General features: G+C 36.3%; 1 protein-coding gene across 1 annotated transcript in view; it reads right to left on the bottom strand.

The window, feature by feature from the left end:
• The window catches only part of LOC149529399 (putative ALA-interacting subunit 2), a 55,665-nt gene extending 41,571 nt beyond the window's left edge, over positions 1 to 14,094 (bottom strand). The window contains exon 1 of the mRNA XM_089810306.1: positions 13,867 to 14,094. Coding sequence (XP_089666432.1) covers positions 13,867 to 13,999 — 133 coding nt within the window. The 5' untranslated portion in view covers positions 14,000 to 14,094. The remainder of the gene's footprint in view (positions 1 to 13,866) is intronic.
• Between the last annotated feature and the right edge of the window lie 654 nt (positions 14,095 to 14,748).

Raw genomic sequence — 14,748 nt, 5'->3', positions numbered from 1 at the left:
GAGGATTCAAGTGAGTACATAGTATAAATTCAGAAATAGGATGGAAAAACAAGATACAGTTGTATGGATCGGTTACACTGAACTCATAAAGAACACAGAACAAAGACAAAATCAACCAAAGTAGAGTAGCACTAGCATGCAGAACATGGACTGTCTATTGATGGTAGGAGTGACTAGTATAAGAGGAATAGCAATGAAAATCAATTTCTGTTGGCTGCAGTGATTTTTGATATTTGAGCTATTGTTCATTGTTGAAGTTGATTTCATTGCTATTCAGACCAACAGGGTCCCATTCTGATATAATGCTAGGTCATGACATGTTTAAGGGAACAGGCTGGCTGCAACACCTGAGTGAATTTTTGGGTAAGAGTCAACCCACAGACCATGGAATAAAAGAATAATTTATAAATGAAGCACAAATATTTGCTTCTGTCTTGTCAAGTGGTTCACAAAAAAAAAAAAAAAATAGAAAACTATGGTGTAGAATCAATAGGAGCCAACAGGTGCAAAAAATTTGGATACTTTTGAAAGATAAAGTCAACCCTAGGCGAAGGCAGCCAGGAAGAAGCAAGGCCTGAAGGACTCTACTTTTGGATCTAAGTCAAATCCACATATGAGGTGGGAGAATCCTGGACTGACAACAGGAACAAATTGTATCTCATTTGGTAGGAGATTATTATAGGCACACTCAAATATTCTATCAAAATTTTAGGAAACAACTCTTGTCCATAAAAGATAGCTATTTGATCACAAGAGAATGGCATCCCAAGATTTTTCAATTGACATTATATGGATGATTTGGACCTTCCATGCAAAATCATTAATCTTACAGAAACTGCCATTATTGAAAAGATTGCAGGGATCTTCCCGATAAAGGAAACAATAGAAAATAGGTGGTGAATAACAGGGAGAAGGATGTCTACTTAAAATTCATGCCCAAAGGGTTTTTATGGCACCCTACCCAAACAACAATTGGAAAGAAGATATTCTGAAAGAAAAGTGGATGATGGAGAAATCTGTTGGAATAAATTATATCTACTTATAGCTTAAGTACAACCATTGGTTAGTTGGCAGTTATCATTTCCTAGGTTACATAATTATTTGTGCCATATGGCCATCAGATGGTTGAGTTTACCTACTCCTACCTAACCTTGCATTTTATTTCGGTACATGGCACTTTATTCTCTCTCGCCTGGCCTATATAAGCAGGCTTATGTACATTTGTAATTCATCACAATATCAATTCTCATCTTCTGGTGAAATAATATCTCTCTTTCATGAAGGTTGTTTTGCAGATTGCAGGCCCTGGCAGTGGAGCTGATCACTCCAAAATAGTATTAGAGCAGACATCCAGCATCCCATTCCACATGTCCACTTGAGATCAACTTCTATGGAGGGTGATTTGCAATTGAGGCATTCTACCCTAAATAAAATGCTGATGCGATATTTCTCTGTGATCTATGGTCAGCCTAAGTACTTAATCATTGTTTTCTAGATTGTCGTCTGTTTGAAATCATTTGAATCAACTCATTATCTTTGGCTATAGCAGAGGCCCATGACCTTTTTGCAAGCAGCTTTACTCACTAGTTGTAGGCGGCTTTATCACAGAATGAGGTGATTTTTGCAAAGGCCTTTGTGCATTCTGTTGATGTGATCAACTTTTGGCACTAACCCCTACTTTTCCAATGGGATTTTTCATTTATATCCAACACATTGAATCGGCCATCTCTATCTCCAATCCAGCTGCATACTTTTTGCTTGGCTGTGTGGTCGATGGGTATATGTTTTGAACAAAAAAATGTGACTCGAGCTTTTTGAGGTCAATGTCTAAAATCTCTGCACCAGCAATTCCATTCCAGTTTGTAGGCATCTTAAAGCCTCAGTCACCCTATTGTTTGGGTAGTTTCATTTTTTGGTTGGTGTTGGATCTCAGTCCATTAGCTAGTGATATTTAAACAACAGATTCATGTAAGGCTTGTGTTTTTCATTTTGGCCAGAAGTACATCAAAATACTACTGCAGTTTGTAGGCTTGCAGAGGTTTGACAAGTGATTTAATTTGGCTCAATAGGCCTCGTTATTTTGCTGCAGTCATTACATTTTTTTTATTTGGCCAATGCTTGCATCATTGACAATGAAGCACTTCAATTCACATTGAAGATCTGATCTATCATAGGATTAAATTTCTTTTTGCCAGCCAATATTATTTATTGGCTTGTACTCGGGTGTTTTGCAGAGTAAAACTATTCACTAGCTTGAAGCTTGTGGTTTTTCATTGACCCATGTCATGGTGAAAGTTTATTGAAAGAAAGATTTTTATTAACTTATGTGAGAAGTCCGTATGGGTCCACAACATTCTATTGATTGAACTAGTATTGAAATCTACTATCCCACATTCAAGGAGCGAAGGTCTCTAGACTCCTTTTACAGCCCAATTTTCTTTCTCTTAGCTGTGAAGCTTGGCTTCATAAGCCTTATTTTGTTGTTCTCTTGCATGTGGGTTGTTTTCTTTGCTTCACACTTGTGGTGACTTCGATTCTGCTTGATCAAGGCTCGAGCTGGCTTCTTTGGGTCAGGGTACCCACCAACGTATCAGACATTGCCTTGGAAGGGACCACTTTCTTGCTGGGAGTTATTTACTGGCCTGATTGAGCTGCTTATTATCTTGATTTTCCCTGTGCCTAAAATAGTCCTTTTTTTCAAACTACCACAACTTCTACATTCAGAGTTCTCTTTTGGCACATCACATATCGTCAAAAAGCTCTTTTCACCAACTTCATGGTAGTCAAGGTATTTTCTAGATATTTTTCTATTTTGTACTCAATTTCTTTAGTTGAAGTTGCATGTTATTTTTGACACACATAAAGGAGTTAATTGGCTACATTGTGAAGTATTTTTGTTCCATTCTCATGTTTGATCATAGATTGGTCCAAAGTTGTACTTCTATCTCCATATAATGATTGCGACTGGAAATCACAAATGAAGTTATTTTTGCTAACATTGAAGTTGCATTGAAACACGTTTGGACATGAACCTGAACCCCCACAAGGTGTTGTAAAAAAGAGATTATGGCTTGATAGAAGAGATGAAGCTCTTCGTACCCTTTGTTTGTCCATTACTCCCAATCTTTAATATAATGTTGCATCTTGTACACATTCCAATGATATTTGGACCACCTTGGAGGATCTCCTTGGTAATCTAGATAAGATGAGGAAGTATCATTTGGAGAATGAACTAATGAACCTTGATCCTAGACATTTTGATCATATCTAGGACTTCTTCACCAAGCTCAATTCTCTTTGTAAATGGTTGGCTGAATGGGGGTTATAAAAAATGATGAGAAATCTACTTTTTCTATTCTCTCAAGCTTGGTCCTAATTATTAAGTATTTGTTTCTTCATTTTATACTACTATGGATACTCTGGGAAGAGCAGAGAAAATGCCTTATCTTGATGTTTTTGCAGCATGACTCACAAGGAAACAAGAAAAGTTGGCATAGATGGTCACATTGATGCATCCACAGTCTCAAGCACTTGTTGCAAGAAACTCACGCCCAAAGGCATCTAGTGGAAGGGGAAAGAAGGATAAGGATTTTAATTCTAACGAAAAAGAAAATTCTCTTTGATAGCCTACTCCTAAATCAAAGACTTCTTCTCAAGAGGAATCATCCAAAAACAAGAAGATCAAATGTGTACATGACAAAACAAAGGGCATAATGAGGATAAGTGTTATAGTATGAAGATTGATGATCTCTCTTGTCTTCCTCCTCAAAAGAACAATATCTTATGGCCCCATTTCTGTATCTATATTCTTCCTTAGCTTCTCAATCATCAGCTTCTTCATCTCCATCTACAAAGTCAGGTACTACATATTTAAGGAAAGGTAATATACTCTTGGCTTCTATTATTCCTGAGAAAGATAGATGGTTTCTTGATTCTGGTGCATCACATAATATGGCATCGTCTGGACATGTTTTCTACTTGTGACCTTTGTAGCTCACCGAGCACTTTGATAGATAACAATAAATATATTAAGGTTAGTAGGAAAGGCTCTATTTATATGGGTAAAGGATCATTCAATGACGTGCTTTGTGTACTCTTCTTGACCACTAATCTCCTTTTAATTTATAAAATTACCATGGTGCACAAGGTAAGATAGTGGTGCCATGTCTTCATTAGAGATGTGGAGACTAAAGAGCCTATTTTTATAGGTGTGGTTGATCATGCATCTCAATTTTATTCTCTCTCAATTTGTTCTTGACAATGGAGTTCCTTTAGATGATGTCAATACACTTCCACCAACGGTAAATTATGTTTGTGAGGAGAAGTTTGGTCATTTGGACCTTGGAGTTCTTGAGAGTAGTGTTGGGCTTCCTCCTCCATCACCCCCTGCTTCTTCAAAGTTAGATATTACTTCTATTCATCAGGTTGATCATAGTGTTCCAGATCTTTCTATGTGGGATAAGTATTTGTTGGAAGCACGAATGCTGATGATATTCCTATGGGGGAGTATTGTAGAAACATGATTAGATCATTATCATGATGATATGTTACATTTATGACTGCGTTTGTCATTGATGTTGACATAGCAGTTTTTTGTGGTATCTGATAGGAGAACAACAATAAAGATTTAGCTAGTATGGACAGATTGTTGAGTATTTTTCACTAGCGAGGTGAATAGGAGATACTACTAAGTGTCTAGTATATGTAGCTAACCTCAGGTGCAAAGAAATATTAAGTCTAGAAGAAGTTTTTTGCAAGTTTTGGTGAAGATTGTTCAGTGATTGAGTTTACAGAAGCATGTTCTAGTAAGCTTGTTATATCTCTTAGCAGAGTTGTTATTTTGAGAAGTGAGGTTAAAGGTGTGTAGAAGACACTCTGGAGATGACACGGCTAAGCTCGCTAGTCATAATATTGCACGTGCAGAAAGTTATTCAAGTTACAAGGTGATAGATTGATATTATCACTAAGTAAAATGTGTTCTTAATGAGGTCCTATAATAATTAATTGAGAAGGTGCAATAGCTGACTCAAGGGAATTGTTTTATGGACTTGGTATAAAGGAAGGAAATTTTCCTTTGTTATACAAGTAAGTGAAGTAGAGCGAAAAAAGGAGAAAGGATATGAACGTTGAGTTATCAGGTTGATATGCGAAGATAAGCAGAGCAGAGTGAAGTTGGAGAAAACTTCATTGCCGAGGTTTTATTGTGAGATCCAAGGTTCGTGATCTGGTCTACAAGGTTTGACAGTGATTGGTCTGGTTGATAGGACAAAGGAAAGAGGATAAAGCAGAGTACATACAATTATTCTGCAAGGAATAGTTGGGAGATTAGTTGGACAGTGAAGTTCAGTGGTCTTGCCCCAGAAGCTGTTTGGACAGTGGGTCCTTCTGCCTTCTACAACTCTTAACAAGGTTGGGACAACTCTTAATAGGGTTGGAATCTTCTAACAAGGATTCAAAGTCTCCTAATAGAGACTCTTATGTATTGAATGTGTTTATAGACTCCTAACAAGGTCCATCCTCTAACAAGGAATATATATATCAGTATATCTATGTCGGCATCATTCCCACCGGGGTTTTCCCTCTGATTAAGGGTTTCCCTAGTTAACAAAGCTGGTGTAATTATGTGCATCTTGTTATGGTTGTTGTTTACTTTGGTTACATGGTTAAGATTAATTAAGGTTGATAAATGTTTTAGTTGGATAACTGATTCACCTCCCCGCCCTCTCAATTATCTTGGTGGACTATTATTTCTAACAATTGGTATCAGAGCGGCAGGTCCTTGAAGATAAAGTTTAAGAACTTTGGGAGATCCATGGCTAGCATATTCAGAAAGGATAGTCTGAAGTTTGATGAAACAAATTATAACAAATGGAAGGAAAAGATGAAGACACATTTCTTGTGTATGGGGCCAGGATATTAGATCTTGACAAAATCAGAAAAGACAATTATTGCTGAAAATGAGCTAGAAACTTGTACTGAGGAACCAAGAGAACTTTTCATGTGCAACATGAGAGCTAGAGAAGCACTATTGTCTGCACTTCCTAAAGCAGAGTACAACCAGGTAAAAACACTTGATACTTCTCATAAGATTTGGAAAGCTTTGGAAAATAGCTTTGAAGGTGATGTACATTCTAAAAAAATGAGGCTACAAAACTGGATTTCTGCATTTCAAGACGATAAAATGATGGAAGATGAATCTATAAGAACATACGTAGAAAGAATATCAGAAATCGTTGCAAGTATTAGATCTCAAGGAGGAACCAAGGAAGATGATGAAGTGATCTGGAAGATATTGAAGAGTTTAACACCACCATTTAAGCAAGAAACTCAAATGATATAGTTCTTAATCCCTTGTGCCAAATATTTCAACAAGCAAACATTACTTGAGAGACTTGAAGCAGTTGAGAATGAACTTAGACAATTCTCCGAATTGTCTAGAACGAAGACAGCTTTCAGTGCCCTAAACATTCGACCTAATTTGTCAAGGAGCACAAGTGCTAAAGGAGATTTTGCTAGCAGTAGCAAATCTGAGGAGGATAGAAAGATAGGAGTAGCCCTCCTTGCGAGGAGAAAAAGATGGTAAGAAAATCTTTAAATGTTGAACTTGTAATGAGTTTGGTCATTATGCATCTAAGTGTCCTAAAAGAGAGAAAAAATATAAAGGAAAGTTCAAAACTAGAAGAGATAGAGACTGTTTGCATGCCAATGAAGAGGATGAATTTGATGAACAAGCAATAAGTGCCAGTGATGATGAAATAGGATTTGTGGCTATTAATAAAGAAAGCCTAGAGAAAATGGCTTTGATATCACAGGTTGAAAAGAAATCCGATTGGATAATTGACAATGGTTGTTCACATCATATGACTAGTAATATGAACAAGTTTGTTGAAAGTGCAAGTGTAAGAGTTGATGAGAAATTCAAGATACAAGAAAGAATAGTTGACTACAATTATGATGATAGAATGTTGTTATTACTAAACCAAAGAATGATGAAGTATTCTTTGAGACTAACAATAATTTGCAGAATGAAGGTGAGCTAAGACAAGAACAAAGTTCGGAACCTACAACAGAGTTAAGAGTTGAGATAACAACTCCTACTTCTGGTAAGACTATGACAAAGAATCCTACGCTGGAGCAAATCATCGGCAGCAAAGATAAAGGTGTGATGATAAGCAATAGAATCAATGAAGAACTATGTTTGATATCTCAAGCAGAACCAAAGAACACAGATGAGGCATAACAAAGATGAGTATTGGAAGCAAGCTATGAAAGAAGAATTAAATCAAATAGTGAAGAATGAGACATGGGAACTGGTCTCTAGACCAGCAGACAAAAATGTGATAGGAACAAAATGGTTATTTAGGAACAAGATGAATGAACAAGGTGAAGTTGTAAGGAACAAAGCGATATTGGTATGTAAGGGTCACTCACAACAAGAAGGAGTAGACTATGAAGAAACCTATGCTCCTGTGGTAAGAATTGAAGCAGTAAGGTTATTCTTAGCCTATGCAGCACATAAGAAATTCAAAGTGTATCAAATGGATGTCAAGTCAGCATTTCTAAATAGAGAACTTGAAGAAGAGCTATACATAGAACAGCCTAAAGGTTTTTCTTTAACAGATGACAAGGGCATAGTATGCAGATTGAAGAGAGCATTGTATGGATTAAAACAAGCACCTAGAACCTGGTATGCAAGGTTGGACAAGCATTTGACAAGATGTGGATTTAGCATAGGTATGGCAAACAGTAATCTATACTTGAAAGAAATAGGTGATGGATTGTTGGTTTTGGTTATATTTGTTGATGATATCATATTTGGAGGAGATGATAGTGAAAGTGACAAGTTTGCAAAAGAAATAAAGAAGGAATTTGAAATGAGCATGATAAGGGAAATGAAATACTTCCTAGGATTGCAGATTGTGTATGATAAAGAAGGAATCTTTATTTCTTAGATTAATTATTTGAAAGATCTATTGAAAAGATTTGATTTGGAAACATGTAAACCAATTGGAACACCTATGATAACTGGACACAAGTTATCTACAAAGGATGAGACACCTACTGTTAAGCAGAAGAAGTACAGATCTATGATTGGAAGATTGCAATATCTGACTCAGACAAGGCCAGATATAGCAAATGCAATTGGAATTATTGCAAGATTTCAAGTTGACCCTAGAGAAGCACATTATGCAGCAATTAAGAGGATATTTAGATATTTGAACGGAACATCAGAGTTCGGATTATGGTATGACAAATCTAATGATTTCACTTTATATGCTTATACTGATGTTGAATGGGCAGGCGGTGTGGATGACAGAATGAGCACCAGTGGTGGAGCATTCTTTCTTGGAGGAAGATTGGTTTCTTGGTTAAGCAAAAAGCAAGATTGTATCTCACAGAGTACAGCAAAGGTAGAATATGTTGCAGCAACAAACAATTGTAATCAAGTTGTTTGGATGAAGCAGATGTTGAAGGATATAAGGATAGAATTCAGTGAACCTATTGTGATACATTGTGATAACACAAACACAGTGAATATGTCTAAGAATCTAGTGTTGCATTCTAAGACTAAGCACATTTCTATCAAATATCACATGTTGAGAGAGAAAGTTGCAGAAAAGGAAATCAGATTGGAGTATGTAAATAGCAAGGAGTAGATTGCAGAAATTTTCACTAAGCCTCTTCCCAAAGACACTTTTGAGTATTTGCAAGGTATGCTAGGGGTTATGCCCCTACCTACATCAGAGTAGATGATGCAAGAAAGCATTAGTCCAATGGTACAAAGCACTATTGTTTGTCTGCACTGAATGCTGATGTTTCCTATATGGGGGAGTATCTTTGATGGATAGAGTCATTTAAGACTCTTGATAGATGTTTTTTTGAATAGTATCTTTGGACACCTAAGCAAATCAGAGACAGTTGTTGCAGAGATTGATAGGATGCAATGATAGATGGTTGCTGAAACCTTTGTCATTGATGTGAATGGGGGAGAGATTACAGCATGGAAAATATTTTGATACATGGGAGAAGTTACAGAGCACATTGAGGTATATCAATGGGGGAGAAGCATGTGAACAATTGATAAGGTTGAGGAAACACAGAAGCCAAGATTCATTGATGAAAAGGATTTCAAAAGAAAGGGTAACAATCTTTAATAGCTAGTATTCTTGGAACTAGATGTTTTTCATCTATGTTGTCATCAATGCCGAAGGGGGAGATTGTTGGAAGCATGAATACTAATGATATGATTAGATCATTATCATGATGATATGTTAGATTCATGATTGTGTTTGTCATTGATGTCAACATAGCATTTTTTTGTGATATCTAATAGGAGAACAGCAGTAAGGATTAAGTTGGTACGGACAAATCAATGAATATTTTTCCCTGGCGAGGTTAATGGGAGATACTACTAAGTGTCTAGTATATGTAGCTAACCTCGGGTGCAAAGATATTAAATCTGGAAGAAGTTATGCAAGTTTTGGTGAAGACTATTCGGAGATTGAGCTTATAGAAGCATGTTCTAGTAAAAATTTTATATCTCCTAGCAGAGTTGTTATTTTGAGAAGTGAGGTTAAAGATATGTAGAACACATTCTAGAGATGATGTGGCTAAGCTCGCTCGTCATAATATTACACGTGTGGAAAGTTATTCAAGTTACAAGGCAACAAATTGATGTTATCGCTAAGTAAAACGTGTTCTTAATAAGGTCCTATAATAATTAATTGAGGTGGTGAATAGCCGACTCAAGGGAATTGTTTTATGGACTCAGTATAAAGGAAGGAAATTTTCCTTTGTTATACAAGTAAGTGAAGCAGAGTGAAAAGAGGAGAAAAGATATGAACCCTGAGTAATCAGGTTGATATGCGAAGATAATTAGAGCAGAGCAAAGTTGAAGAAAACTTCATTGCCAAGGTTTTATTGTGAGATCCGAGGTTTGATATTTGGACCCGAGGTTCGTGACCTAGTCTACAAGGTTTGACAATGATTGGTCTGGTTAACAGGATGGAGGAAAGAGGATAAAGCACAATACGTACAATTATTCTGCAAGGAATGGTTGAGAGATCAGTTGGACAGTGAAGTTCAACGGTCTTGCCCTAGAAGTTGTTTGAATAGTGGGTCCTTCTGCCTTCTACAAATCCTAACAAGGTTGGAATCTTCTAATGAGGATTCAAAGTCTCTTAACAAGGACTCTTATGTACTGAATGTGTTTATAGACTCCTAACAAGGTCCATCCTCTAAGAAGGAATATATATATATATCTTTGTAGGCATCATTCCCACTGGGGTTTTCCCTCTGATCAAGGATTTCCGTAGTAAACAAATTTGGTGTAATTATGTGCATCTTGTCATGGTTGTTGTTTACTTTGGTTACATGATTTGGATTAATTAAAGTTGATAAATGTTTTAGTTGGATAACTAATTCACCGCCCCCCCTCTCAATTATCTTAGTGTACTATTATTTCTAACAGTATTTGGTAGGAATTTCAGACTTATTTGTGAACTCACATCTTGCAAATTTGGGAAACATATTTGTGGGGAATCATCTCCTCTTTGATGATAGTTTGAGAGCTATTACTAGTTCATCTTTGGAAATTGATATTGATGAGTCTTCTCTTTCACTTTCTTTGCCACATACCTTGGTTGAGGTTAATCATGAGCATGTGAAGACTTATTTGGGCTTGGAGATTCCTATTGAAAACATCCTTCCTCCTTTCAGTTAAACATGGCATGATATTTTCGTTGCTCAATTGACTTGTTTCTTCCTAAGCAGAGATGTGTTATTTGTAAGCATTTGTTTCCAAGCATCCTTCATCGACATTGGAACTTCTTCATTGCCGGGGGAGGGCTATGTTGTCTCCTCTCTTCCTTCCTATGGGAGGGGAATCTAATTGTATATATATGATGTATGTAGTCCTTGGAGGGTGTGATTGAGTTCTCCATCCATGCATCTTGTTTCTTTCTCTCTTTTGGAGAGGATTTTTCTCCTTTTCCCCATTTATGAGAGATTTCATTACCTTTTTCCACACATTTGCATTGTACATGGGAACCCAAAATGACCTAATTCCTAGGACCCATCTTGCATCTTGCTCATATTGCATAATAAGTGTAGTCCCTAAGTTGCACTTAATGGTGGATGTTTGAGTAAATTTTATCTACACATAGCTTAAGTCCAACCTTAGGTCAATTGGCATTTTTTTTTACTACAAGAATCAAGTATAGCACCCCCTATAAACTATAGTATTTTGTGTAAACTTTTTAATGTTTCCTTGGATTTGAATCATGCAATCACAACATAAGAAACATACATACACTTCCAATTACAAGGGTTAGACAAGATCGCATCACATAATATAATATCAATGATATTATACAGGCACATTAGGGTTTGAAGGAAGAAACATGATAGGTCCACCTAAAACCATTTCTAAACTAAGCCAGAGCAAAGTGAATGCCAGAGCCCTCTTAGTCATTATATTATTTTTATATTTGATAATGAGTATCTCTCACTACATTCACGTTGACAAATAGATACAAAATTAGTAAATTTTATTGGTAATATTCGAGGAATTTTTGTTTAGTGTACGTAAGATATGTGAACTTATACTAGTTTTTAGGCTGCAAATTTCTATATATTTATTATTTTTATGTGAGTTTTGTTTGGACTTTCCCAAAATTACGGCACCCATTCACAAAAACCTGTACCGAATTCCAAATTGGCAACTTAGTCTAATCCTCCAAAAGTTTCTCGCGTTTGGAATTGCATGTAGATATGCAGGTCAACCACCACAAAGTACATTTTTTAGGAAAACAGAGATGGCAGGAAACTGAATTTTGAGATGCCTTTTGGACCATGCATGGAACTATAAAATACTTCCCAAAATTAAAATGAGAAAAAGTTATTCTTTCCATTATCTGGGGCACAAAAGTTTATGATTACTGAGAGCCTAAGACGTTCAAAGCAATACTTGATGACATTGGGGGGAAAAAGAATCCTATCTCCCTAAATCAGAAAAGGTTTTTAACAATTGCTTGATAAAAAGAAAGAATTCTTGAAGGCAAGAGGAAGATTTGAATAGGTGGTCAGGAGCAACAACCGGGTATTACTAAGCCAAATTTGGTTATCTTATGGCATCTAAACAAATCTTAATCTTCAGTGGCATTAAGATTGTTGCTAGAGAAAAGTTTTCCTCTGTAGTGCCTTTGCTTGGCTCACCCTTGAAAACCAGATGTTAACCCAGGATAAACTTCGTAAGTGAGGGATTATAATGCTTTCTCAATGGTACCTACACTTATAGCAGGAAAATCCAGAAAATTACTTACTCCTTTAATTCCTTCTTGTTGTCAACTATTAGAATTAGTTATCTAGAAATTTTAACTGGTCTTGGACTTGCCGAATTTATCTGCATCATACCCATTCATCTTAGCCTTACAGGGCCTAAAGCAGTCTTTGGATCTAATCACAAGGTAGCCCCTTTCTTTCTCATTTGCAATATATGGCTTTAGCAAAATAGGGGACAGATTTAGAGCAGTGAAAGAAAGTTAAACCAGACTGAAGTTATTTCTCTATTGGTTTCCTCTCAAACCCTCCAAATGGAATTGACAGCTTGGAATAAAACTTCAATAAAAGAATGGAAGTTGCTGAAGCACAATCCCATTATCAGGCTAAGCATAACGGCGAATAATCCCAGTCATTAGGAGACTTGGCTTGGAAACTCACTAGCTGTATTTTTTCGAATTGAATTTCGATGGGACTTCAAAAGGCAATCCTGGAACTTCTGAAATAGGCTGTGTCATCAAAGATTCCTTCAGTTTCTTGCTTGAGCAGCTTCCATGAAACAATTGACCACAAACAAGTAAGTGGAGACTCAAGCACGCATCTTGTGACTTCAAGTAGAAGAGCAATGTGGGATCAACTGAGTCATTGTTAAAGGGAATTCGGCCTTTGGAGACTCACACAGATATCATTTAATAAGTCTGTTAACATGTATTCCAGTGAATTCCTCCTAAATCCTTTATTGATTAAAGCTTCAAAAACATATGCAGATAGTATCCCATTTCAAAAATATAATATGCGGTATATTCACATCACCAGCAACAGGAAATGTCAGTGCAACGCATTTCACAAACTCGGGTTAAAAAACTTCGTTAAAATGTAACATTTGTCGTGAATTTTCATGAAGAGACAGGATCCCATCGAATACATGTCAAAGAAAATGAGTAGCTAATTCCTCTATGAAACTTCAACAAACTATAACCTAATTCAACCTGATTTAATTACTCCTTAAAAATGGTCGATCCTTAGTCACTAAGTAATCAGCTCAACCAATTGCAGTGCAAGCAGAAAGTGTTCTTCCAATAATCTTGATTGAATATCTGTTTTCTTAACCAATATTGCATAATTTAGTATTTGGAAAATAACAATAATCAACCAAATTTACTTTACTCTGTTCTCACCCTTTCACATTCTGTAAAAGAAACCACCATTACTTGCGATTTCGGCAAATCCTAACTCAATATCAACTTAGAAACCTAAACGACTCGAGAATCTGTGCGATTTTCAAACAGATAAGAACGACTTAGTCGAAATTTAAATCATGACAACTTAGAACCCATATAAAAGGGTATAGTTGACTATATCCAGCGTAAATTTTCCCTAAATTGACTTCATGAAACTAAACAAATGAACAAAACCTGTGACATTTTGATCTGTTTTCTTTTAAGGCTCTTTGCAACAACCAAATCGCATATTAACTCCACATACTTGTTTCAAACTAATCTCAAAACAAGCATAAACTGAAAACATTTGAAGCTTGGTTCACATCAACTTAAAGAAATAAAGGAGAAAATGATAATTCATACATACATTTTGGTTTGTTTTTTAATACTCTGGGAGGAGAACCCGTAGCGAGCGAAATAACAGGTCGTGAACTGCTGGCATGATTTGAATGTTGAGAACTGCTGGCATGGTTTGCATTGCTAGTATTCCTGCTGGCCATTCTTCTCCCTCCCAGTGAATTTCGGCGTTGCAGCGGAGGAAACTATATTTCCACGTCGCAGGGGCCATCAGCTTTGAATCTTAGGAAACTTTTGTTTTTAATGGTGAAATCAAGAAGGAGAACAAAAGGAAACAGGTGGGTCCAGCAGTTTGAGGGACCGATTTATGATGTAATATGGCGACGTGCAATTTGGGTTTCCAAAATATATGTTGTTGACCCTTCTTCCGTGGGAGACAAGGTATAAGATATTGGCGCCAGTAATGACCTCGCTTGACAAAGAGAAACGGTCAATGGAGGACGAGTGTTGAGGACGTATATCATCCAGTCTCGGTCGTAAGGAAAGCAAGGAAAAGAGATTCTCTGGTACAATTTAACCTTTGCTTCAACGAGAGGGTTAAGTATATATACTAGAGAAACAGATGAAAGCACGGTTACCTGTTTGATTGGCATGTTGATTCTGATGTAAGTAAAAGGTTTACTATTGAATAGATAAAGTGTTGAGAGTTTGTCTTTTATCTCTGATTTTTTATCATCAATTTTTTTTAATAGCATGGAAAATCTTTTATTATATCATATGATTTATATGAGGATGGAAGATCCTTTATTGGGTCATACTATTCATCATCACAATTAGAGATAGGGTATTTGACTTTTGCTTTCTAACTATTATTTTTGTTTTAACAATAGATTATGTTGTATGATCCAAAATATTGAAGATTTTAAATTAGAAAAGATTACTTTAATTACTA

Source organism: Cupressus sempervirens, chromosome 11 (genome assembly GCF_028749045.1).
Source record: "Cupressus sempervirens isolate cs-2001-9-10 chromosome 11, ASM2874904v1, whole genome shotgun sequence".
In the NCBI taxonomy this organism is placed as follows: domain Eukaryota; kingdom Viridiplantae; phylum Streptophyta; class Pinopsida; order Cupressales; family Cupressaceae; genus Cupressus; species Cupressus sempervirens.
Note: the sequence above shows the minus strand (reverse complement) of the source record. Positions and strands in the feature narration are given on the sequence as shown.